Source organism: Esox lucius, chromosome 7 (genome assembly GCF_011004845.1).
Source record: "Esox lucius isolate fEsoLuc1 chromosome 7, fEsoLuc1.pri, whole genome shotgun sequence".
Taxonomy (NCBI): Eukaryota; Metazoa; Chordata; class Actinopteri; order Esociformes; family Esocidae; genus Esox; species Esox lucius.
The window spans coordinates 29,623,925-29,651,866 of NC_047575.1; the positions used below are offsets into that span (position 1 = coordinate 29,623,925).

General features: G+C 41.0%; 1 protein-coding gene across 2 annotated transcripts; it reads left to right on the forward strand.

Annotated features, from left to right (window-relative positions):
* The first annotated feature begins 416 nt into the window (after positions 1 to 416).
* LOC105005922 (14-3-3 protein epsilon) lies at positions 417 to 27,942 on the forward strand. Of its 2 annotated transcripts, XM_010864189.3 has the most exons (7): positions 417 to 646; positions 14,449 to 14,648; positions 16,366 to 16,472; positions 17,386 to 17,592; positions 19,338 to 19,474; positions 23,086 to 23,128; positions 26,192 to 27,942. In XM_010864189.3, the coding sequence occupies exons 1-6, from the start codon at positions 583 to 585 to the stop codon at positions 23,091 to 23,093; spliced, it is 723 nt and encodes a 240-aa protein (XP_010862491.1). In that variant the 5' UTR covers positions 417 to 582; the 3' UTR covers positions 23,094 to 23,128; positions 26,192 to 27,942. The 2 variants fall into 2 exon arrangements, with proteins under 2 accessions (XP_010862491.1, XP_010862490.1); XM_010864188.5 differs by lacking the exon at positions 23,086 to 23,128 and having other exon boundaries at positions 419 to 646.

The following is a 27,942-nucleotide window of genomic DNA, read 5'->3' on the forward strand; positions in this document are numbered from 1 at the left end:
CTAATATCCTTTAACCTTCTCTATAAATACTGTGCTTCTCAACTGGAAACCTGGCCCCATGGTTGGGATGGGAAGATTCAAATTAGTTGGATTTGATGGAATCTGATTAAAAGTATTTTAAAACTACAGCAATTATAAGGAGTTGTGTGCCTGTCTGGCACATTCATTTCATCATTCAGGCTAGAAAAGGTAAATACCAAAATGAGGATTGACTAGTGTGTGAACCCCTATGCATACAACTGTATTCAATGGGATTGGTCAAGCTTAATTAATTAAGTGGTCTGTGCTTCACAATTTCAAAATAATTTTGGTTGGCACATGATTACAACATAGGCTAAAGATGTTAACAGGTTAGGGACAATAATTGGGGAGGGGGTTGTGAAAGGGTGGCGGTGTAAGCGGGGGCGCGTTGGTTTCCCGGATGGAGTTCAGTCGCCATCTTTACACCAGTGCAGCTGCTACCGGTAGCTACAGAGTGGGGACGCTGAGCTGCTGCTCCACCAAGACCCGCCGACTGAGACAGACTTACCCACGTTTCAGCCTCTCTCCCTCCGCCCGCACATCATCGACATCCCGACCACCATGGCAGACCGAGAGCACTTAGTATACCAGGCTAAACTCGCCGAACAAGCGGAGAGATACGATGGTAAGGGTTGAGAACGTATAGTACTGTACCGCCAATGCGGAGTATGCCTCTTTCGCTTGTCCCCCTCTTCCCCCACTCTCCCTCTAGTGGGGGGCTTCTAGGAGCGGGTGAGGTGGTTTGAAGATGGATTCGTAGCTAGGGAGATCGTAATAGAGACAAAATGGCGGAGTAGAGAGGGTTTCCCCACAAGTCATACGGGAGTGGTTTGATTGAACGTTAGCTACAGTAGCTATAAACATGTGCGACTGGGCTAGGATATTCAGAGCGTTTGAGTTGCATGTGCGATGTTCAGTAGCGTTATTGCTAAAGTTCGATAACATTACTTTATTGAAATCCGTTGGTTCTCTGGTGGTCCCTCATACTAAGGTCCGACTTTCTTAGTTCTAGATGGATTTTAAACGATTGTTCGATACCTAGTTAATGTTAAAACTAGTTCAGCATTAGAAGTAGCCAATGGGGATGTTGCTAGCCAGACTGCTTGCCTAAAAGCTGTGGTAAAATGGCGGCTAACAATGGTTGATAAATTGAAAAAGGTAACGTTTGGTCGCTAACTGGCTATGGGTTAACGAGGGTCGAGCCTGTTTTATAATCCAACGTTGTTGAAACAAACATCTTATTTATTGTTAGTCAGTGATTTGTTGTTACCTTACAACACAATTAAAACATGGCCAGCTACTGCTTTGTGACTATATTCGTTAGCAGAAAATGTACAGTACTGTCTGTAGTCTCGAGTCAACTTGCTAGAGAGTGTGCAATATATACTACTGTATGTCAACTCAAAGCCTGATTTGCGGCAACAGAGCTTTTTGATTTTGGTTTGCAGCACACACCTAGGTAGTTAGCTACAGTAGTATGTTACGTCAGCTATTTTATTAGGTACATTAACAATTTTATGTTTCGCTAGTTATCATGTGTATAAACCAGATTTGCTAGTCATTTCAAACAAGACATTACCGTTAACTAGCTAAGTAGCCTGAACGTGGAAAGAACACTGCAGTCCCTGGGTAACTGAGTGGGTGTGGTTGTTACATCTCAACATCACTTGCGTGCCTAAAACATCTGACTGTTACCATGGTTCTCAAATGGAAAATCTGTTTGAAAGAAGTCGCTCAAGAAAAGACGTAACTAATAATAGAGTAAAGACGGATTAAAATATTTGAAACTTGCGTACCTGGCAACAGCTTCAGCTCCGCCTACTAAGGATAAAGAAAAGAAAAAGCTCTCATGTAAATACATTTATTTATTGCTGCGTCAAATTATTTAAAATTCAGTGTTTTCATATTATCCGGTTTTCTACCTATAACAGAGTTCATTAATCGCTACGTAATGTGCAATCCTTTACACTGAGTCAGTTATTCATTCGTTTTTGCCAGAATTATTTTGAAAAGTTATGCTAAAAGTAGGTAATCATTTATATTCCTGAAACATGCATTTAAAATGAAACTGGTGGCATCGTCATGTATTTTGTATTCATGGCCTGATGTTATATACAGTGCTTTTAAAAGTCCCAAATGAATCATCTATACTTCAATGTGCCCGGTAGCCAGTTAAGTACACCTTAGTATTCGGTCTGGCCTGCCCTTTGCATCCAGGACTGCCTGAATTCTTCAGGGCATGTATTCTACAATGTGTCTAAATATGTTCCACAGGAATGTTGGTCCATCTGGACACGATGGCACTACGCAGTTGCTGCAGATTAAATGGCGGTACAGTCATTCTGCAAGCAGACAGTTTCATCATTAATGTGACAACCGGTAAAGTGTAGCTGTTCTGAACACCTGCACCATCAGTCTGCTTGAAGTGCTAGTCTTATGGCAAAATAAACATTAGATCTGTGCTTATGCTTCACTGTGCCATTATTCTGAAAATTTAAGATGGAAATACAACCATACCTGTATGCATGCAAAGTTCGGTTAATAGCCTAATGTTAACCTTTTGGATATTTTATTTTAGATTACCACCTATGTAAGAAGTCATCAACATGTACTGCTGATTTTGTGGGTACTGATTAAGCCCAAGTCTAGGGTTCAAATGTAAAACTCTGTGGAGTTTGCCAGACGTAGTATTGTTTCAGAAACAAATGTATTGCTGGTAATAAGTAATTTTGGTTTATTCTGAATATCTGGAGTCTAAATTGTCACAGATGAGTGTTTAGTTTTCCTCTAAGAGAAGCGGTACCACTAAGTTCTAGAATGCCCACTAATATGTGCTTGTTTTCATATTGATTGAACATGGTTTTTTTGTTACTTTTAATGGCCTGTAATATTGTTGCAGGTCTTTTATATTTTTAGTGGTTATAATTTAGTATTTTTTTTTTATTTGTGCTTTTTTAAAATTATTTATGCTTGTGACATTTCACAGCAGATGAGATGAAGGGTGCAATGTGTGATTTGTGGATCTTTATTAAAAGTCATGCTTTTGAATATTTTAGTCTGGTAATAGTTTGTGGTTATATGCTAACCGATTCTAAACAAGATTTGACTTAAGTGGAAAATAAACAAGATGCAATTATTCCAAAACAATCAACCAGAAATGTAAATGCCACGCATCACTAATTTAACCTAAAGACCGGTGATAGAGCAAATAGCTAAGCTTGTGCAATATAACCACACTGTAACTTTTAAGTCTGAAGCCTTTGAAACATTTTCCTGCGTCGTAGTGAGGAGACCATATGTTTTGTACCATCTTCTATGCTGTCATTTTTCTTAATAGCAGGAAGACATTTCAAGCCTGTTTCTCATAATGAGCTTTACAGTCACAAATATCTCACAATGGAGAACGATTCAATTGCTGTTGATGTTAATATTAGTTGGTTAGCTCCACCGGTTTCCATTACAAATGTCTAGTTCATTAAAATGGTCTGCCCTTATCCAGAAACGCACCCAACCTAGACCAATGTGCATGATCTCCAGTTAAATAAATTTTTTGGGATTACGGAGGCAACGATGCGTCTAACCTATGGTACATATTGTGATTTCAGGGTCAAGGTTTGGTAAATTTACCTTACAGTGCTTAGATGTAATGTTAACAGTTACAGAATACACTTTTGTTTATTTGGCAAATACAGGACTAATATATAATGTGAGAGAGAATAAAATTATACATATTATGCATCATTCTAACTTTCATAGTATGGTAATTTCCAGTGGCTTGTTTGAGACGCCCCACGCAGGATTGTGGGTGTCAATCACAGAATAATGAAGCAGTATGTGTGCACTGAAACTTGATACATGTCCGACACCGCTGTCTTCACGTTTGAATACCTCTGACCCGGGTTTTGTCGATAATGTTGAGCGCACTACTTCGGAAGGTGGCATCTTGGGCAATTGATATCTGGAAGCTTACACAGCAAAATAATCTGGCATCTCGAATCGTCTTCGATTTGTCTCAAATGTGTCAATGCAAATAAGCCCATAGAAGGTGCCCGGTATTCATGACCACTTGGTATGCACGCATATCCATTGCTATACACACCCATTGGTCTTGTCATTTTGTTCTCCCAATTAGGCTGACGCTTAGGGCTGCTTGAATGCATTTCGAATTTGTTTCTTAACATCTTTGTGTTGATTTAGATTAGATTCAACTTTATTGTCATTGAATAGTACGAGACATACAGTAAATGTTTTATTAACGCTTCTGGAGCCTTTTCCGATTTGTCTCAAATGTAGCATAATATAAACAAGCCGTGAAAGGCTACTAATTGAGAGAAAATAGCCAGGCCTGAATGCTAGCTGCCACTAACCAATAAGGTGACTGAGATTTGACTGATCCGTCTGACTAATCAAAATGTAAAGTATTTTTTTTCCGGAAGCTCATTCGCTGTCTATGGAGGTCATGTTAGAAAATGTGAACCGTAACACCCGCTAGTGGCATTTAGCTGACACGTGTATATGATATACAGTATTTCACAAAAGTGAGTAAACCCTTCACATTTTTGCACATATTTGATTATATCTTCATGTGACAACACTGAAGAAATGACACTTTGGTACAATGTAAAGTAATTAGTGTATAGCTTGTATAACAGTGTAAATTTGCTGTCCCCTCAAAATAACTCAACACACAGCCATTAATGTCTAAACCGCTGGCAACAAAAGTGAGTACACCCCTAAGTGAAAATTTCAAAATTGGGCCCAATTAGCCATTTTCCCTCCCAAGTGTCATGTGACTTGTTAGTGTTACAAGGTCTCAGGTGTGAATGGGGAGCCTGTGTGTTAAATTTGGTGTTATTGCTCTCACACTCCCTCATACTGGTCACTGGAAGTTCAACATGGCACCTCATAGCAAAGAACTCTCTGAGGATCTGAAAAATTATTGTTGCTCTACATAAATATGGCCTAGGCTTTGATTGCCAAGATCCTGAAACTGAGCTGCAGCACGGTTGCCCAGACCAAACAGCGGTTTAACAGGACAGGTTCCAATCGGAACAGGCCTCGCCATGGTCGACCAAAGAAGTTGAGTGCACTTGCTCAGCGTCATATCCAGCATTGCTGCAGAGGTTGAAGGGGTGGGGGGTCAGCCTGTCAGTGCTCCGACTATACGCAGCGCACTGCATCAAATTGGTCTGCATGGCTGTTGTCCCAGAAGGAAGCCTTTTCTAAATATGAGGCACAAGAAAGCCTGCAAACAGTTTGCTGAAGACAAGCAGACTAAGGACATGGATTACTTGAGCCATGTCCTGTGGTCTGATGAGACCAAGATAAACTTATTTGGTTCAGATGGTGTCAAGTGTGTGTGGCGGCAACCAGGTGAGGAGTACAAAGACTCCTACAGTCTTGCCTACAGTCAAGCATGGTGGTGGGAATGTCATGGTCTGGGGCTGCATGAATGCTGCCGGCACTGGGGAGCTACAGTTCATTGAGGGAACCATGAATGCCAACATGTACTGTGACATACTGAAGCAGAACATGATCCCCTCCCTTCGGAGACTGGGCTGCAAGGCAGTATTCCAACATGATAACGACCCCAAACACACCTGCAGGACGACCGCTGCCTTGCTAAAGATGCGAGTAAAGGCGATGGACTGCATGTCTCAAGGTTTCTAACATCCACCAGCTCTGTGATGTCGTCATGGAGGAGTGGAAGAGGACTCCAGTGGCAACCTGTGAAGCTCTGGTGAACTCCATGCCCAAGAGGGTTACGGCAGTGCTGGAAAATAATGGTGGCCACACAAAATATTGACACTTGGGGCCCAATTTAGATATTTTCACCTAGGGGTGTACTCACTTTTGTTGCCAGTGGTTTAGACAATAATGGCTGCGTGTTGAGTTATTTTGAGGGGACAGCAAAATTACACTATTATACAAGCTGTACACTCACTACTTTACATTGTAGCAAAGGGTCATTTCTTCAGTGTTGTCACACGAAAAGATATAATCAAATATTTACAAAAATGTGAGGGGTGTACTCACTTTTGTTAGATTCTGTTTACCACAATCAATTGGGTTCCACACATTTTGTATTTTTGTTGACAGAAAATTGGTTACTTCATGACGTTTTATCAAATTGCATTAGGGGAGAGAGCCCTGACCTGATGACGATGCACTCACACTAGTTCGCCCATGCTCTGAGGGAATGATTAATCATCTGTTTTAGCGACAGTCCAACGATTACTTTGTGATTTATGAACTTAAATGTTATTCCTCTTTAATAAAATCAAGTAGTCTGATGCTTTAAGGCGCTTTTGGCTTAAATAAGAAGGAACAAATAAGTAACTAAAGAGGGAGTATTGAGAAGATAACCATGTTTAAAAACATGTTCATGACCTGGCTGCAGCTGCTGGGCTTCCCAAATTTAGCCTCTATAATGTTACTTATGTTTGTTCTGAAGTTATATGAGAAGTGAATTCCGACTATAAAATATATCCGCAAGCAGAATTGGTGGGGACCTTTCCTTCCAGGACCACGTGTTTCTATGGGAAAGGTATGGGGGTTCCTTTTAGAACCCCCATTCATTTCCCATAGAACCTCCATTCACTCTCCATGGCCTGTCATACATTTTTTGTTTACAGCACCACCATAATGCCGATCAGCTTGAAACATTGTGGTGGCCTTCCTTTCATAGGCCTGAACCCATAAGTTTGGTTACAGTAAGCCGCACCATCTTGCATTAATGAGCATTTGAATTGATTGTGTAAAGTGGTGTAAAGATCGGTGTAGTGCTCTAGTTGAAGAAATGTTTTGTGTTTTAGACAAAATTCTAAATGGTGGAAAGTCCAAGATGGCAGACTTTATGGGTTTTTGAGGCAGATTTGTTCTTTTGATGAAGAGGGAACTGCCGACCGAATTTCAGACATCTAAGACACAAGGGGTGGAAATGCCACTGGGGCTTTTGGAGTGACTTAGATTGCTTATTATAGTGCCTCCTCTGGGTTAATTGGTCCCATAGTCTAAAAGATGAATTTGGCAGATAGTATACACCTATGGGCGAAGTGGCGTGTCTATAGCGCATATCATTGAAAAAATTTCGTCCAGCAGTCTACTGACCAACCAATTGACTAGTCAACTGAATGTTCTCTGACAAGAACTCCTCAGACTTATTCAAACAATTACTGTTGAGATGGAGCTACCATGTCAGAATCAGATGTGATCATTTAGCACCTGGCCAGTATGCTGATGTATGCATTTTAACAAGAAACATAAGTTAAGTGCTTGTTCGCTTCCTTTCATCATGGCGGATCTTTAAAGAAAACATGCCATGGTTCCTCCCTAAACTATTCCGACTAGTAATCAAGACATTGGAAGAACAACATAAAAAAATAAAATAATCTGATGCTGAGTTACAGAGCAGTTGACGGGTCAAGGAACTGCTGGAAAAGGGTGCTTGCATCTTCCACCTCTATCAACATAGGCTACTTTGTATCCAAGCAGGAGTATGTTATGCTAGATGCTAGGGACACCTTAGGAATGCTAGGGACGTCTTAACAAAAACAGTGCCATAACCACTAGCCAGTCCCACTTGATCATTCCAACTAAGGTTCTGGGAAGGATGTTTACGAGAGACTCTAACCCACTTTTTAGGGGAGCTTTATGCTGGGGAGATTCTATCAAAAGCTGTCATTTCTGATGGGTAATGGTTTTTATTTGTAAAGCTGGGTTTTTAATTCAATTTGTCAGTGTTCTTATTAGGTTGGCCGATAACGTTTACGCAGCATGGCAGAAAATACCTTGTGGTACATTTTTCCAACACTTCTTTTGGGTTTGGCTGCTTTTTTTAAATTCCTATTCCAGTTGGTGATCCCACACAACTTCAGTTATGTTGAGGCTCTGAGGTGACCAAACTTATTGCAGACCTCAAATGATTAGTAATTATTAATGTATTCTGGTGTGTATTGTTTCTTCTAGTGCATTAACAACATTTTGGTTCCCTGGCCACTCTGTCACAACCTAACAGCTGCTCAGAATTTTCACCAGAGAAAATGGTTCCCCTTAACACTATAAAACCCAATTGACAAATCATGATACCCTTTAATGTTGCTACGGGGTGCATTTATTCCTAGGAACAAATATCATGATGTTGCTCATTTTTGCCAAAGACCTTTGACCTGAGCAGAAATATCACAGATTGGACAAATGTTTTAGCTGCCCCTTGAAGGTCAGGGAGTTACCTTGGTAAAGGTACCAACCACACTTGTGAGAATTTCCCCCTCTTTGGTGTCAGGTGCTATCTTGAATCTTGTAGTAACCATACTGTACTCCATACTATAGTAACCTGATGTCTTCAGTTATTACTGAAACCACCAAGCATGTGAAAATTAATATACAAGAACCACTCCAAGGAGATTGTTTTTATTTCAAATAAATCTTGCATAGTTGATGACTCATTCAATGCTCTGTCTTTTAACTCTCCAACTATGTTTGAACTTTTTCCTCCCTTGGAAAAACACTGCATAAATGTCATCTGTAATATCAGGTAACATCTACTACTGTTAATAGGTGCTGAATACAGGAAATAGAGTACTGCATTCATACTGCATCCACAAGTACAGTAAGGATTACTTACTGTACGTGTGGCTTTCAGTAAAGGCTAGTAACTTTAGAACAAAGCCAAAGAACACTTGATTTTCCATAGTAGCAACTAGTGCTTTTTTTGCCTAGTAGGACAGCGGGGTCAACTGTGAGCACTGCACAGCAAACATAGGTTGCCTGGCAACCTCAAATGTATGTAAAGTGAATCCCAACTATAAGTGTTGAACTTGGACTGCATGCTCCCACATCAGCCAAAGAGTAAGATTGTTTTGCTGTGGTGGCATAGATTCAGTAGTGCATACCCCCGCTGCAGTGAACGGTGCAGGAAACACTGCTGTATGTCATGAGTACCTACACCATATTGACCCATTTTCTGTGCTTTGAAATGGCATCGACAGCGGATGCAGATTGTAAGTCTTGCTTGAAATGCATTGGAAGGATCAAATGCCCTTTTTAAAGGGGAACTACATTCAATCCTTTAGAATTCCGTTATGACAGAACCTGACCTGTTACATGCCAGTGTCTTTGCCTGACAGTTTTCCTCATGTGATCCTTAAACCGATCAAGGGCTGTGCCCCTCCCTTTCCTGTTTTGTGGGGCATTCCTATACACTGCCCCAAGTTACAGCGGGAAGCGGAGTTCAGCTGTCATGGCCACTATAATCCTGAACAGATTTCAATGTGGTGTTGTAATTGTGGTGCTAACCCCCCCCCCCCCCCCTTCCTCACAGCCACCCACCTGCCTCCAGTCCACCGTTGTCATGCCTGTCCTATTTTCCCCCACCTGAGTATGTGAGCGTTGAGTTGAGCTGTCAGAAATCCCATTCATCGCTCTGGGGAAGGGTTGTATTGCTTCGCTCTACGTTTTTCCCAACTACTCTGCTTAAAAACACTCCACGCTCACTGGAAAAGAAAACGAAGCTCCACTCCAAATTCGCTCCATTAATTTTCTGTTTTAATGGCATACAGTTGTGCTCAAAAGTTGGCATACCCTTGGAGAATTGGTAATATATGTGCCATTTGTAAAGAGAACATGAGTGAGCAGGCAAAACACGTCTTTTATTTCTTATGGGATTCACATTCAACTGTAGGTCATCACAGAATGGCACAATCATAAAACAAAACATGGCAATGACCCCTGTTAAAAAGTCTGCATAACTTTAGTTCTTAATACTGTGTATTGCCCCTTTTAGCATCAATGACAGAGTGCAGTCTTGTAATAGTTATTTATGAGGGCCTGAATTCTTGCAGGTGGTATAGCTGTCGTGCAAAATCTTCGGTTGTCTTGCATGAACCGCACATTTGAGATCCCCCCAGAGTGGCTTGATGATATTAAGGTCAGGAGACCATGGCCACTCCAGAACCTTCAACTTTTTCTGCTGTAACCACTGGAGGGTCAACTTGGCCTTGTGCTTAGGGTCATTGTCGTTCTGGAAAGTCTAAGAGCGTCCCATGCGCAGCTCTTTTGCAGAAGAATGCAAATTGTCTGCCAGCATTTTCTGATAACATGCTGCATTCATCTTGCCATCAATTTTCACAAGATTCCCGTGCTTTGAGAGCCCACACACCCCCAAAACATCAGTGAGCCACCACCATGCTTCACAGTGGGGATGGTATTCTGTTCACTACAGGCCTTGTTGACCCCTCTCCAAACATAGCGCTTATGGTTGTGACCATAAAGCTCAATTTTGGTCTCATCACTCCAAATTACAGTGTGCCAGAAGCTGTGAGGTGTGTCAAGGTGTTGTCGGGCATTTTGTAACCAGGCTTTTTTGTGGAATTTGTACAGTAAAGGCTTCTTTCTGGCAGCTCGACCATGCAGCTAATTTTCTTTCAAGTATTGTGCTCTTTGAAACAACCACACCGTCTATTTCCAGAGCTGCCTGTATTTCTCCTGAGGTTACCTGTGGGTTTTTATTTGAATCCTGAACAATTCTTCTGATAGTTTTGACTGGAATCTTTCTTGGTCTACCTGACCTTGGCTTGGTATCAAGACATCCCTGAATTTTCCACTTCTTAAGTGATTGATCAGTACTGACTGGCATTTGCAAGGCTTTTCCATCTTTATAAAATTCCATTACCTTTTTATGCTGGTCTTTTGACTGTTCTTTTCTGCTCCCCATGGCTCAGTATCTATCCTGCTCAGTGCGTCCTGGTGAGAGCTAACAAACTCATTGACTATTTATACACAGACACTAATTGTGATTTGAAATTCACCTTTAATTGCCATTTTCACCAATGTGTGTCACCTTGTGTGTCTGTAACAAGGCCAAACATTCAAGGGTATGTAAACTTTTGATCAGGGCCATTTGGGTGATTTCTGTTATCATGATTTAAAAAGGAGCCAAACAACTGTGTTAATAATTGGCTTCATATGATCACTATCCTTAAATAAAATACTATTTTTTTTTTTTTTTGCATGATCAGTCATTTTCAAATTCAATGCCAAAATTTCACATTTCCTGCCAGGGTATGCAAACCTATGAGTAATTAAGACAATATGCATCAATTTCATTTTTTCCCCATTCAATTTAATTTCCTACTTTTTTATTCTCAAAACTATGAAATAACAGTTGTTGGTCTTCCTAATCTCGTAAACCACCCTCATCGCACCTGTTTGTTTCGTGTTCTTTATTTTTTATAAGTATTTTTGCCCCGACCACGAAGTGCTACTCAGTGCGGTACTGGAGAGATATTGAGTGACTGCCTCCTGTCCTGCTGCGTTTCCCTGCATTCTGTAGTTAAATCAGGCACCCTCCTTGCTATTCATCCGCTCTGCTCACGTACACTATTCCCCTGAGGTCTATGGGAAACAGAATAAAACAGTAGTTTTAATGTGTGTTAATTTGAATGTTGAACCAGGCTGTTTGGGGTGGCATTGTAGCCAAGCATTGAAGTCCAGCTAGGGCCAGTCTTTCAAACTCGCTGAGACATTAATTGTCTTCACTTCTATCAACATGGTCCCCCACCCAGACATCATATTTGTACAATAAAAACTGAAATGTTTCCTTTTCCATACCTCCTCATTTCTTGTTAATCCTGAGAGTAGAATGTGTCTGTGAACAGCCATAGCCGATGTCAGAAACCACAGCTGTCTTCTGGTGCTGCAGACATTCTGTGGTGCTGTTGCTTTTCCCGGACACTGACAACGCTGCATCAAGTTTCTGCTGTATGCTTTATGGAGCTCTGCCATTGGCTGCTGTGGATGCTGTCTTTAGAAGTCAGTCTGTGGCACGCATTGCTCCCAACCTGCATGGCCATGTGCAGCTTGGCGTTGCCCTGACTATCTTTATTTCCCGACAGGGTTGCTCAAAGCAAGACACCAGAGTGCGTGCGTGCGTGCGTGATTGGCCTAAGACGGGCGCTATAGACCTGGTATTGTGATGTAGTACTGGGACGGTTAGTCTAATATCCATGCTGGACAGCTACACGGCTCTTGTCATTTTCCTTGTTCTGCTTTATTGGTGTGGTTCCTCCCTGGGACTTCACTAGCCCTGTAGTGAAGTCACAGGAACCTGGGAGGAATTGTCTATATCTAGCACAGGTATGGACAGAGACCAATGTAGTTTTATTAAATAGTCTAATCAATATTCTCCGACACATTGACAACATACTGACATTGATAATATTCTAGAAGGGATTATTGTAGAATTCTGAAAGGCTTGTTTGCTCACGCTCATAGGGCCATCTTGATCTCCTAGGGCTACATCCATTCAGCTGTAAGGTATGTTGGCTTGAAGTACCCCAAACAGTATGCTGGCAACTCCCCAGACACTCCATTAGGATAGAGCTGGTGACATAAACCTGTCAGGATGTGAGTCTAATCTCCATCTGAAATGAAAGAGAAATGTGCCAGGAGACCATTTACAATTACAAAAATCTTATTCTAATGTTTCATAAACAATTTGTTTTAATCCTGTTACTGCGCATTTTTTCTTTGCAAACATAGTCCATCCACTTGACAGGTGTGGCATATCAATAAAGTGATTTAAGCAGCACGATGGTGTCAGGTGCCCCTTGTCCTGGGTACAATAAAGGCCTTTGTAAAATGTGTAATTGTGTCACAACACAATGCCACCAATTTTGAGGGACTGTGCAATTGGCATGTTGACTGCAGAAATGCCCACCAGAACTGTCCAGAAAATGTCATGTTCATTTTTCTAAAGAAATTGGCAGTGTATTCAACATAACCATGCCAGCCCAGGACCCCCACATCAACTTTTGTTCACCTGCTGGGTTATCTGAGACCGACCAACCACACATGCAGCTAATAAAACTGGGTTTGCACAACCAATTCATTTCTGTGCTACTGTCAAAAACTGTCAGGGAAGCTCTTCTGCTACTGATTCATGCCCCAACTTTCATTTCAGGATTCTTTGACCAACATATTGACTTCTGTATTACCAGGAATGCAAAATCCGTAGGTTGAGGTCTAATGGTTATATAAAATCACTCAATTTAAAAATTCTAGATATTGTTGCATGTTGTTAATATTTTTTAGTGTAAGTAACTCCACCTAACATTTCCATTTATGGATTTGGCCAAAATCATGACAATTACTTTTCATGCAATTGGAAAAACAACCCATGTTATTTTTTTGGGGCTGATTTTGGTAGTGTGATGCATGAGGTACAGTTGACTTTCAATAATAATACTTCTGACGGAGTCAATTTCCTAAAGACTGCCATGTCTGAATAATTTAATCGGATGAGTATTCATATATTTACATATATAAACCAAAATTAAGATAATGCTTGTGTCCATTGTACAGTGTACTCCACTGGAACGTGCACTTGTTTTATTCAGTTATACTGTTTTCAGTTGATTTCCATGGATTTGTGCTGCAATATGTTTTTCATTTCTGTTTGAGAATAATAATAGCCTTCTGATCACTTTTTGAAGATGACATTTGACTATTTACTTGTTCATCTGCTTAAACTATAAATAATGTATCTCTGATGCAAATCTGACAAAAAGCCATAGTGTAATTTGTGTAAAAACATTCCCAGGAGCATATGAAGTCCCAAAAATAGATCCCTGCCAGTGTGTAAATTGTTTGGTGTATTTGTCTTTAAAATAAAATCTAAAAATGCATGTTCTTACAAATGTAATAATTTAAATCTTTATTATGGGATTACTATTTTTGGAAAGTGTAAAAACAGCAGTCTGTGAAATTGCTTTAATTGATACAAGTTAAGCCTGATGTGAGTTTGTTGGCGCTCTTGACATCAAACTCACAGAAGCCACATTAAGTTGTTGGTTATATTAAATGAATCGTTCCCTTATTTTAACTGTTCTCCACTCACTGCCATCTCATGCTGTCAACACTAGGTGGTTAGTAAATTTTGTACAATAGCAGCATTGTCTAGGATAGGATTTCACAACTTTTTCCCATGGCCCCCCTTTTCTAACTAAGAGAATTTCTTTATCCACATTGCTTGCGAGATTGTTAGTGGTTCAGTTCAAAAGCTGTATTCTACATTGACCCACTTCAGCTCTGGTTTCAGGGAGGCAATCTTTACACACACCAACAACTTTGTTTGGTGCATCCCAAAATACTTGCTAATTACTCATAATCACCAACAAAGCCTTGGCTGCTATCATTTCCACAAGCGTTTCTCTAAATGTGGTTTAAATACCTTTGAGATTTTAGTTTTCTGTAAGGCACTTCATTTGACCTGATTAATCAGGAACTCCTGTGTGCTGGATTTTATTCTCAATCCCCATACATAATAGAAACTGGCCTATCCCCTCGTTAGTCTTGTTTTTGACAAACTCCAGCAGCACAGAACTGATGAAGTATTGAGGATGGTCTTTTGTGTCATCTCTCTGTCAGAAATGGTGGAGTCCATGAAGAATGTGGCAGGTATGGATGTGGAGCTGACGGTGGAGGAACGAAATCTGCTGTCGGTGGCATACAAGAATGTGATCGGAGCAAGGAGAGCGTCTTGGAGGATAATCAGCAGCCTTGAACAGAAGGAGGAGAACAAAGGAGGTGAAGACAAACTAAAGATGATTCGGGAATACAGGCAAACGGTGAGATACAGGAACAGGCTGTTGGTGGTAGATGAGTAGAAATCTTGATTAAGGCAGCTTGCTGTTGACATTTTGGTTAGAAAGGGTCTCCTTTCAAAGTGGAGGTTTAAAGTTTGGACACTTTTGTTTAACATTTTAACGTGGCAATTCAAGAGTTATGTTTGAAGTAGTTTGTGATGTTTCATACATGAAATCTGGTCACTTAGGTGTTAATTGAATTATTTTCCAGAAAGTCTGTACACCTGACTTGACTGAGCACAGAATGCCTCCATACCTTATCAGAGAGTAAGATTTCAGCGATGGATTTACATAACGAAACCATAACTTCCCCTAGCAACAAACATCTACATGTTATTCAGAATGTAATATGAAGCATGGACAATTCTTATTTTTTGGAGTTTGTCATGCTAAAGTTTGTTAACTTTCCTTAAAAAAAAAAAAAGACCAATAGCGACATTAGAATTTTATTCTGTAGTTGATATAAAAGAAAAACGGTGAGGTTCATAACTGGTAATTTGGATAAATAATCACTGAAGTCTTTAAGCCACCAAAGGCATCCTAACTCTGTTCTTGTTCCCTCCGCACCTTGCCTTTATTTGTAAGTACATTGGAGAATGAGGGGAGTTCCCTTTAATCTTAAACTCCAATAATCATTCCTCATGTCCTCTCCTTGCCTATGTCCCTCACATCCTCTCCTCTAAAATCTGATTTGATATGGTGAGAGGGGAGGGACTTCTGACCCCATCTAATGTGTTTGTAATAGATGATGAGGGAGGATGTAGCCAATCAAGAGAATGCCATCAATGTTTTCCCTGATGACAGAGGAAGGGAGCACTTGATATCTATTAACATGTTAGCCAATGTCACGATACCCATAGCCCCCACCCTCCAGATACTGACAGGGATTCATGGGTGGTGACAGATCCAGTCCACACTCCGATAGGCTTTATGGAATGTCAGTATTTCTTACCTTATGCTTAAGTACCTCGGACATGGTGGGATTGGGAGAACAACTGGTATGCCCGTCGCAGTAGAATGTCTTCTGAACCAGTGATTGGTTTGCAAGGTGGAACTTTTCAGCTGGGTGACCAGAGTGGCTCTATACCAGGGGTTCCCAAACTTTTTTTGGCCAACTACCCCATTTAGATATCTAAACATTCTCGCGACCCCAACCATGTGAAGAGAAATCATTGAATTGTTTTTATTTTTTATTTGAGGGTATGAGAGTAAATTTTAAAACATTCTCCCCCGACCAACATTTTCATATCAGGTGACCCCACGTGGGGCCGCGACCCCTAGTTTGGGAACCTCTGCTCTATACTATCACATTGTAAATGTTCTAATACCAACTGTCTACGTTAGGTGTACTTAAATGTATCTATACAATATGCCTACTGCTCATATTCCATTGTCTCATTCTTTCCCACCCATTGTATATCTATGACAGTATGTTGTCTACCTGTTGTCTACCACTAGCAGAGCCTTTACACCAAGTATAGTCACTGTATGTCTCAATTTACTAATAAAGACTGTATATTGAATAAAGGTGATTCTAAAAAATAAACTTCTTTTTTGGCCTCTGGGATGACACCCTCACAAGTTTGCTTTTTCTGTGTTTTGTCGGTTCTCCTTGAGGTTGTTTTCACCAGGTGGTGTATGTTGTCTGTTCTCCTTGAGGTTGTTGTCAGCAGGTGGTGTGTTTTTGTCTTCTTTGTAGGTGGAGACTGAGCTGAAATCAATCTGTAACGACATACTGGATGTACTGGACAAGCACCTAATTCCAGCCGCCAACACAGGAGAATCAAAGGTTTTCTACTACAAAATGTACGTTTTGCACACATCAGTGAATGTCAATGCCCTGTCAATGCCCTGTCTACACGGGTAACCTGAGAAAAGTGCCTATTGTTCCTATCGCTCAATAAAAAAAACAAGTACTTCAGGTCTCAGTTCTCTTCACCTTTTCACCTGAACTCGCCACGCGTGCTATTGCACACTGATTTAGAAGAACATGATTGGTGTTATGCTTTGAAGTTCAACCAGTCAGAGGAAGTGCTTATTCCAGGCAGTGTTTGTGCCATGCTGGTTTTTGTCCTAAACCCACCCATTGTTTCTAAACGGACACTGATTGATCTACCCAAATTGTAGCTTGTTCGAATCTCCATTTATTGGACAAAGCCCAGACTGAGATGTGCAATGAAATAGAATGTGACCGCAGCTGTCAGGCTAAATGAAACTAGGGTACTGTAGCTCATGCTGTTAACAGCCATTAGGACAGCAGTCTCTTCCCAAAAACACACTGCCTCTTCAAAGATTTTTAAAAATAGTCTAACAGACGTACAAAACTTAATTTTTCCCTGCCAGGACTAGTAGAGGACTACTTTGTTGATGAAAAATGTATTTATTCTGTCTGGGATGTGTAATTTCGCTACAGTACAATGAATGCACTTCCGTCCTAGGTGGAGCCGCTGTCTAAGTTGCAATTTTTTGGCACCCAGCTGTCCTCCACTAGCTGACGAGTGGCTGGGAAGCCCCATGGGTGACACATTGTCTGGGCTCTAGATATAAATGGATTTAAGAAAATGGTGGGGGGGGGGGTGAACATTGTAGTTAAAATTAACATTGAATAAGACTACTGAATTATTAAAATGTTTTGAGAATACACTAGCCATCGATGTTAATGAATGGATTTACTGGGATTTTGAAGGGCTTAAATAACGGCGGCCTCTTCTGTCTTCAGGAAGGGAGACTACCACAGGTACCTTGCAGAGTTTGCTACAGGAAACGACAGGAAGGAGGCAGCGGAGAACAGTTTGGTGGCCTACAAAGCCGCAAGTGACATTGCCATGATTGAGCTCCCTCCAACGCACCCCATCCGCCTAGGACTGGCACTCAACTTCTCTGTGTTTTATTATGAAATCCTCAATTCCCCCGACCGCGCATGCCGGTGAGTTCCCCGCTGAATCATGTTCCCTCTTCCCAGCTACCTTCTGAATCATATTCCCTCTTCCCAGCTACCCTCTGAATCATGTTCCCTCTTCCCAGCTACCCTCTGAATCATGTTCCCTCTTCCCAGCTACCCTCTGAATCATGTTCCCTCTTCCCAGCTACCCTCTGAATCATGTTCCCTCTTCCCAGCTACCCTCTGAATCATGTTCCCTCTTCCCAGCTACCCGCTGAATCATGTTCCCTCTTCCCAGCTACCCGCTGAATCATATTCCCTCTTACCAGCTACCCGCTGAATCATATTCCCTCTTACCAGCTACCCTCTGAATCATATTCCCTCTTACCAGCTACCCTCTGAATCATATTCCCTCTTACCAGCTACCCTCTGAATCATATTCCCTCTTACCAGCTACCCTCTGAATCATATTCCCTCTTACCAGCTACCCTCTGAATCATATTCCCTCTTACAGCTAACCTCTGAATCATATTCCCTCTTACCAGCTAACCTCTGAATCATATTCCCTCTTACCAGCTAACCTCTGAATCATATTCCCTCTTACCAGCTAACCTCTGAATCATATTCCCTCTTACCAGCTAACCTCTGAATCATATTCCCTCTTACCAGCTAACCTCTGAATCATATTCCCTCTTACCAGCTACCCGCTGAATCATATTCCCTCTTACCAGCTACCCTCTGAATCATGTTCCCTCTTACCAGCTACCCTCTTACCAGCTACCCTCTTACCAGCTACCCTCTTACCAGCTACCCTCTTACCAGCTACCCTCTGAATCATGTTCCCTCTTACCAGCTACCCTCTTACCAGCTACCCTCTTACCAGCTACCCTCTTACCAGCTACCCTCTTACCAGCTACCCTCTTACCAGCTACCCTCTTACCAGCTACCCTCTTACCAGCTACCCTCTTACCAGCTACCCTCTTACCAGCTACCCTCTTACCAGCTACCCTCTGAATCATATTCCCTCTTACCAGCTACCCTCTGAATCATATTCCCTCTTACCAGCTACCCTCTGAATCATATTCCCTCTTACCAGCTACCCTCTGAATCATATTCCCTCTTACCAGCTACCCTCTGAATCATATTCCCTCTGAATCATGTTCCCTCTTACCAGCTACCCTCTTACCAGCTACCCTCTGAATCATATTCCCTCTTACCAGCTACCCTCTGAATCATATTCCCTCTTACCAGCTACCCTCTGAATCATATTCCCTCTGAATCATGTTCCCTCTTACCAGCTACCCTCTTACCAGCTACCCTCTGAATCATATTCCCTCTTACCAGCTACCCTCTGGATCGTCTTTTTGACTCGCCTTCTCTGTTTGCTTCCCACTCGCCCATCTCCCTCCTTAACACACACTGACCAGATATTTAGAATTGTTGTCATTGTGGAGCAGTGAGACTATTGACAGGCAATGCCTTGCTCAGTGTTTTCCTGCAGTGCCAGCTGTTAAATAATTTTTCAGTAAAACATTCGGTCTACATACAAAAACTTGTTTTTAGAATTGATAATACATCACGGAAACACCTAACAGATATTTGCATGTCATGGCACCATTTGTAAATCTTTGAAATTAGGGAATTAGTCAGGGTTTGTTGCCAGACGCTAACATGTATACCAAAACGTGTTATTGTATATTTCATACCAGGACCTGTTACTGGACGTGTTGACTAGATTGAGTGAGATCCAACCTTTGACCCCTCTGCTCTGTGTACATGACTGCCCTCAGGTTGGCGAAGGCAGCATTTGACGATGCCATTGCAGAACTGGACACGCTGAGCGAGGAGAGCTACAAGGACTCCACACTCATCATGCAGTTGCTACGCGACAACCTGACACTATGGACTTCAGACATGCAGGGAGATGGTGAGCTTTACATGCCTTTTTAATGTACAGTTGTTAGACTAACCGTACTCCTGTGTCTCGAAGTGTGAGGTATAATGCAGCTAAAGGGTGTGGTACGATGTGGACGGATGGGTTTTTCAAGTTATACTGTATGAAAAATACATCTTCTGTGGTCCTTGTTTTCTTGTTTTAATGGGCTTTTGTTTGCTTTTTCACATTCATGAAATCCTGGACATTTAAGATATGAAGTCATTTGACGCCACAGCAGTCTTCTAACTAACATGGTTACCATGTTCAGCAATTTTTCTTTCATGTGTGTCAAATATTGATAACATGCATTGTGTGTGAGTAAATCTACACACATTAATCTCTTTAATAAAAATTTCATGAATTTGATGATATTATCCTGACGCCAATTTAAAATAATGTTTTGTTTAGTTTATCTAGGATTCTGCTAACGCAAATGTTTTCACTTTAGCGTGAGACCACTTAAAATTAGAAATGTTAGATGTTTAGGTGTAGTTACCCTTTAATTATATTTGAATCAATGATGCATTCTGTCAGTGTGTTAAGGGAAGCATCCATGTCATTAAATGTTTGAGTTCTCTGCCCAAACGGCAGATATTTTGATTGGTTGACTCAGGAGCTTAAGCACTTAATCTGAAGCCCCTCAGCTGAAGTTGAAATTCAGAACTTCCACGTTTAAAGGATTTAGGGTAGGGGTGCACAGATACCACTTTTTTGTGTACTTGCCGATACTGAGTACCGATACCAAGTACTCAAAGCTGAACTAGGCACGATTTTGTCCCCTATAAACATGTTGTGGACCAAATTCAGGTGTTTCCACGATTCTCTCATCTTTTCACTTGACAAAAAAGTCAGTTATCGTCACCTTTGTTGACAGTTGTTGTATCAATGTCATTCACGAATGAAAGAAAAACGAACATTGTTGTTTCATGAAAAGAAATAGCTTCCTCAGTTTGAAGTTCATCTTCAGCCTCGCTAGCAATAATTCAATTCTTATAACTTTTCCAAGTAGTAAGTAGATACTAGTAGACCTTTTTCAGGCTAATAAGCTTTTAAAACAGTCAGTGGCAAAAGCCATACAGTTCATAGGCGCCATTTGTGGTGAAAGTAAACTTCATTAGAAATGTTAGTCAGTTTAACACAATGCTTAGTGGTGTCTAGCTAAATGTTCAAACTTGGTTTAATGTTAATGCATGACAAAATGATCTAATGTTGAGATGCTATTTTATGACAAGTTAGTATGTCAAAATCTGTTCCTATACTGGCATACTAGCTTACTATACACTAAACAGTACATACTTCATCCGTGAAATACATGCTTGTAGTATGTATAATAGTTTTTGGGATTTGACTGATATAGCATTAGTAAGCAATTGGGAGCAACAAACTACCAATTCCTTCCTTGTCTACTACAGCATACACTATGGAAACTGGTAAGAAGCAAAAGACTTAAACTAGCTCTCTATAGCTAGCAACCAGGAACCTTAAGCTAAAACTAACAAGTCTAAGAATATCGTTGAACTCTGAGTTAGCGCTGTTTTTTGGAACAGGTAATTTTTCATTTTTTTCATTTTATTTTTATGAACAATGCTGTATTTGTTTTTACTGAAAACCCCAACTAGTGCAGCTTTCATCAGACAGTATTCTCACATAAAATGACTATTACCATCAAAATACCTCATTATCAACAACCAACAATGGCTGGTCATCCAGTCCAATGCAACTCACAAAGAGCCTCTGCACTTTCATTTTTCTGCCCGCAGGCTGCCTCTGGACATTTTATTTCACTACCCCAGTGTTTGCTGCAAAGTTAGCTGTTGTTGTGGGTCTGCTAGCATGCTAATGCTACTCCTTGAACTCTGCGCTGTGTTGTCTAAAGATGTTTGATCAAATTGCTTGTTAAATTTGTGTTTTTCCTTTACTCCTCTTGACAATTTAGCAGCGCAGAGCTTACACTGCTTTACTTGTCATCGCTGACCCCAGTCTTCCCGCTCTACCAATCTGAGTACTATATTCTATACTTATGTAACCAGAGGCGACACAACCATTGAGTTTCCCTTAATGTTTCCATGACGTGGTATTGGTGCGTGGCATCAGCATATTTCTATGAGTACATGATCTCAGTGTCGACCCGATACTGGTATCGGTATCAGTGCATCCCTAGTTTAGTGTAGGGACAAGCATTAACCCTGGTCAAATGTCCTGTCAAAGCATTTGAAATGCAAGATCCATCTTTTAATACCATTAGTGCAACCAATCACATAGTTTCTGCCTTTGGGCTAACTGCTGTCAAGAACCGCCCTCTGAAATGCCATGGCAGTATTAACAGTGGAGACCTCTAGACAGGTGCCATATACTTCTGAATGGACAACTTCAGTGACTTTACAACTTTCCCAAACTTTCCTCCTCTTCTCAGAGCACAGTTTTTTTTCTCTCTCTTTCCTCCACAACTTTTCTCACCCTCTCAAGCTTTGCCATTCCAAAAGAGTTTAGTGTAAATAGGTTCCCGTGGTAACAGATACAACAGTAGTTGCCAGTATTTCCAGATAGATCTGTATCCAGCACAATTGGGCTGTTTTTAAGTGTCCATGGAAAAGTAGGCTTGGAAGGGTTGATTTATACATAGGGTTTTATAGTAGAATTATAATTCAGGAGTTGGTGGGATTTAGGCTGTGATTGTTCAGATTAATGTTAATCAGATCTGGCAGTCCTGGCAGATGCAGTTGTCTGTGGGAGAATTTCTTCCAATGCGCCTCGGTAGCTTGAGTGTGACTAGTAATCTAATGTCTTTGCTAGCATTTGCAGGTTAAACTCAGACTAACATTATAAAACCTCAAAGCATGAACAAAACTATAAAAATACATGAATAAAACTTTTCGATTACATATTATCCTGCGCAAGAGTTCATATTTCAATGCTCCCCTCTGGTAAGCTACAACAGTGCACAATGTTGCTGCCTTTGTTCTGCGAGGGTGAAATTGAAATCATTCATAGAAAAGCTCTCAAAGTAAATGTCAGAAATGAAAGCATTGATGGTAGGTTTGTGTGTGCTGTACATCAAAACTTGCATATACTCATATTGCAGAGTATTTTTTTTTGTAGAACACTGAACTGTGTGGGGTCCTGTGACCACTACACAGCGTGGCTGGTGAAGTACTCGTTGTACCTGCCAATGCCAACATCTGCGGTAGCCCTGATCCTACCACAAAAGGGTTCAGAATTCTGCCACACCCCCTTTCAATCCGCTTAGTTTTTTCACTTTCCACATTAATTCTGGGTTCAGTCCTTGTAAGCGTAGTTAGCTTTATGACGTGCAATAGAAGGACCGGCCCATTCTAAAACAAGCTAGTTCTTATGCATATTCACTCTTCTCAAATGCCTTATTATTTTTCAAAAGAAGAGGAGAGTGTAGACGGGAGGAGGTAAGGAAATGAGTACATCCTTCTATATCCCGTAGCTCCCTTTCCTTCTCTAATCACTGGTATTCCTTCTTTCCCACATTTTTCTGCCTGTCTTTCGCAATCCCTTTTTGGTGTTGTGCTGTACTCATGCTTAATATTCTAATAAATCTCATCTCTCCCGTGTCTTCATCTTTCTCTGTTTAGATGCTTAAGGACCCACTCCATTCCCTCTATCGAACTGTATTTTGTAAGTCATCTCTCTGTCTCCTCCCTCGGGCATCCCTCTGCTCTCTCACTCAGACTTGCTGCCCCTCACTAACCCTCCCTCACTGCACCTTCCACTGCTGGGCTGGGTTCATGAAGTGTGTGAGCACGTTAAGAATCTCCAGTGTGAAAACCAGTGTCTCCGGCTGAAGTATTGGGTGTACTGTATCATCCGTCTTGGGCAGTGCACTAGATCCTGGAATATTTATCACCGGCCATGCCATGTTTGTGTACAATACAGACTGTGTTTGTAGGTGCCTTAAGTTAGTGCTGTCAGTCAACTTGTGAAATACCTTCTTTTAACAAAAATGATATAGCACTTTTATTACTTAAAAATGCCTTACACTGTGATTTAACAATTACAAAAAGAGCTAAAAGCAGAATGTTTCTGTACAAAATAAGGGTGTAGCATGAATAGTTAAATATAAGTATTTAAAGAAACCTATAGTCATGCCAGTGTAAACAAACTAAAATACACACGCACAACAAAAATGCAGCCGTTCAAAGCACAGCATTCTTCAAAGGCTTCTTTTGATATTTCTGCCAGACTGAGTAAGCCGGGCCAGCCTTGAAGACCGAATGTCTCTTACTGACCGAGTGCCTGACTGACGCAGACTACGGAATAACAGGTCCTGCGTTCGACTCTCGTCACAGTCAGAACATGTTATGCCTTAGGATTCGTACAGGACAGAAAAACACTTCACTAGCTACAACATTCAGTAGCTACGTAATAGGAAGCCTAAAATAAAACCATAATCGTGGATATTAGGATTTGTTCAGGATAGACAAAAACTTTGCTGGCTACACGATTCTCTTGTCTTTTCACTTACCGTCACCTATATTGATCCAGTAGTTATTGTGTCAATGTCATTCACAGATGGCTAATAAGCTCTTTAAACGGAAACATTACTGTTTAACACAATGCTTAATAGTGTCTAGCTAAATATTTGTGACAGAATTCTACCGACACCAGGCTAGTGTATAGCTCTGTGGCGTAGTGGTTAAATACACAGCCTCTCACGTGAGAGACTTCGGTTCAAACGATTATCACTTTTTTTATTGCGGGCTGGCTGAACTATGCTTGCCTGATTTCTTGTTTATCAAACTTTCAGTAGTTTTTGACCAGGCAGATTTTAAGGCAGGCCTAAGGACAGAACCATATTGTCTTAGAGAGGCCTCCCCAAACTTTTGGTTCTAACCTTCGGAACCACTGAAAGGCCAGTCCCAGAAAACCTGAAGGACTTACCAGGGACGCATGATAAAATATTTTTTTTTGCATTTTGTGCTATGAATTGTGCATTGCTACCCAGAACTGCTGGTTACATTACTTGCTTGTTTGACAATCACAACGGAAAAAGCAGTTGGTGGCAAGTCGTTTGGTTGTACTTTCTAGTGGCTGTATTAACAACAAGAAGGGAAATTATAGTATTAGCTTTTCACAGTGTTTTAAGAAGCTTAAGATGAGGTCTGAATTTGCATTTGCTTTAAATGGCTGTGTATCTCTGACCAATTGTGCTGTCTTTTGAACAAGCGTCCAGTCTGTCCAGCTGAGGTGGTAATGAAGTGTTGTGCTGTGTTGTTGCTTATGGGCTGCTGTTCTTGGTCAATGAAAAATGCTGAGTTGAAGATCAAGGCAGTGGGATAGCTTTTTTCTAATAGCAATTACAGTACCTTCCACTCAAACATCAAGAAGCAACCCTTATTCCCGCAATAGCCGAAATACATGAGAATGCCAGAAAATGTTGTCCAGAGAGTGCCAAAGCTTAGACATCACAGAGAAACAGAAAGGCCCAGAAAATATCAGTGTTGGCTGATTTTGTATGGCTCTCTGCATCGACCGTGGAGGAGTACAGCGTGCGCTTCTTGTTTCTAACTTTGTCTGATTCGCTGTGGCGCAAATTGTACCTAGAAAAGAGACCACTTATTATGGCAGAACATAAATGTTTTACACCGGCACCCTTTTTTTTGCCAGCCGTTAATCCCGGAACGTGCTGTTGGTGCACTCCAACCACTCCGATGTTTTCTTTCTCTCCCCCTCCTTCATCTTGTAGGTTTGGCACTAATGAGGCCCCTTATTACAGTTTCTATTTTTGATCATGGCAGATTCTTCCAGCTTCAATTCTTTACCAGGCTGATGGCTGTGCCATTTCTGTGGAAACCTTCCTAAGCAACAAGCCTAGGTATTCCGAAGACATTTGCTAGCTACTAAATCTTGACTGAAGCTTTTTGAAGTTCGCCGTGTAAAGACATTTATGCTGAGGTGTTACTGGTCGGCACTGTGTGTACAAACCCCCCGGCCACCACCTATTGTAATTGAATGGCCTTTTGCTTGTGTTCCATATGTCTCATGTCTGGGTTTTGCAGAGGCTTCGTAGCTAAGGTAGTATTGGTCTGTAATTTCTCTAGTAAACCCAAAAAACAATGTCAAAGATTGCTTCATTTTTCCTATTTTAGCTTGCATAGACCCAGTGGCTTCCTGCTCATTACATCAAGTACACCTGATTCAACACTTTTTATCAGGTCCTCAATGGGTAGAATGGGCTACGTTTGTCCGGGCTTCACATATAAATGTGAAAAACAATATTATTTTCACCCCATGAAACTTGGGGCCAACACTGCACATGTTGCATTTAGATTATCTTTTAGTTTTGGGTAACCCACCCCAGTCCAGTGCTGTTGAGGTGTTGGGGCTGTCTGACCAAGTCAAAATGGCCTGTTCATGCTGTCCTCGTGTCAGTTGAATGTCTACCACTAATGGTTGAGGGTTTTGCCGGTGGAGGGAAAGCTGATTGCACCTTGGGGGAACTTCACCTTGGTATGTCAAAGGCCATGGTGAGCTAGGGTCTTCCTCAGCTCACCCATCACCACCTGTCCTTACTAACCATCACCCCCCCTTTCCCCGTGGAGTCCTCACACCCTGTTGCCTTGGTAACGGTGGATCGACTCTGGACCTTTGTCTGTTTGTCCTTTTGTGTTCGTGATGCTAAACTGTTTGAATGATGAAAACAACAATATATAATGAAAGGGAATGCATGTTCTCTCTTAGGTGAAGAACAGAATAAAGAAGCACTGCAAGATGTGGAGGATGAGACCCAGTGAGACCTCAAGGCCAATACCAGACATCCCCCTCTCTCCCTCTCTGTCTCTCTCTACGCCCCTCCCTCCCTCCTACCTGGTCTGTCTCCCTAACCCCAGGTCCTACTATAGTGTCACAGTGAAAGCTCCCCATCTCAGCTTCTACTGTGACACCCCCTTTTCTTTTTCTTTTTCCTGTTGTGCTCTATCCATCTTTGACTCCAAGTCCCTCTCTGCTTCCTATGGTATTCTCTAACAGTTGTTCTGTTCTTAAAGGTATATATACATATATGAATTACCCGTTTCATTGGAAATAATACATTTCTGCATTAAAACAAGAAAAACTAAATGCTAAAGCTTTGAGCTGTTCCTGGGTGTTTCCTTTTTTGTGTCCCTGTTGCGAGCATGTCCCCACAAGGGTTGCATCTTTTCCCCAATCTCCTTTTTTAGCTTTTCCTTTTCAGTTTGCTGTCATCAGTTGCCAATTGTGCTTGCCTGCAGTCGTCAAGTCAATGTTTAAAAAACATTTGCTGTAATATTTTTTTCTCCAGAACTGTAATGTCTATGTGCTAATTTACGCTAATTGTCTAAGCTTTTTGTCGAAAATTAGGGATGAGGGCTTTTTTTGTTGTTGCAGTTTTTAAAAGGGAGACAAAGCTTTTTAGAAGGAACAAAGTGCCCTCTTTATTTGTGCTTTCCCCGATTTCTGTCATTGCAGGACTTTTATCAAACAACCATATAATGATAGCAGAACATATTTTTCTTTGCGATCACCACTCAGGTCTATGGCATGGACCTCATTTCGTTGTGCTCAAAGCCTGTAGCAGTGCTTTTACTTGTTGCTGATGTAAGGAGACGTTGGCTTGTAGCAGTTAAATAAGGAATTAAAAAAGAGTACGAAACAGTTTCTCCCCTTTTCAGATTTAAGGTAAAGCAGGTTTGCATTGAAACAACACAGCCTTTTTGTTTTAAAGAGAAACCTGCTCATCTTGTATTGCCCCACTGTTGCAGAAACTTCTCTCTCTTTTTCTGTCTTTCTGTCTGTCTTGGCCCTGTTTTCTTCCGTTCAGTATGTGTAACTTGAATCTGATTTGTACTACTGGATATTCTGACCGGAGCCACAAGCACCGTATTCTTACTGAAACACAGCATGGAAATTAAACTTCAAATAAAAAATGAAATCTAAATTAAAATGCACCTTTCATGTCATTTTTGCACCATATTTGGCTGAAAACAGTTGACCTTCTGTTATTCCAGCTCCAAAGTGTTAGGTGCTGCTGAAGAGATTTAAACAAAACAATGTAAACTGTATTCTTACTACAGTATGTTGTTCTGGATTAAAGCATCAGCTAAGCAAATGAAATGTAAATGATGTGTGTTTACAGTTAGGCTATCTTTGTGTGTATCGTTTTTTTTGTGCTGGATTTCATAAGTTGGATCAAGTCAAGAAGCATCTTTTTTGCCTTATTGATTACTTGTACTTAGGACCACAGTTGTATTCAGTTGGCAGTAAGGTGAGAAGTTAAATGTTGAAAGGAAAATAAATGTAATTGAGAACTGAAATCCCTATATGCTTGTTTATGTACAATTACCATTTTCTCCACTGCATATAATATAATGTATTTGGTACGAACACTTGTCTGCTCATAGGTCATGTAGACATTCCATGTGAAAGCAAAATCCTGATCCTTAAAAAAAGTTGAATAAAGTGGAGGAGCACAA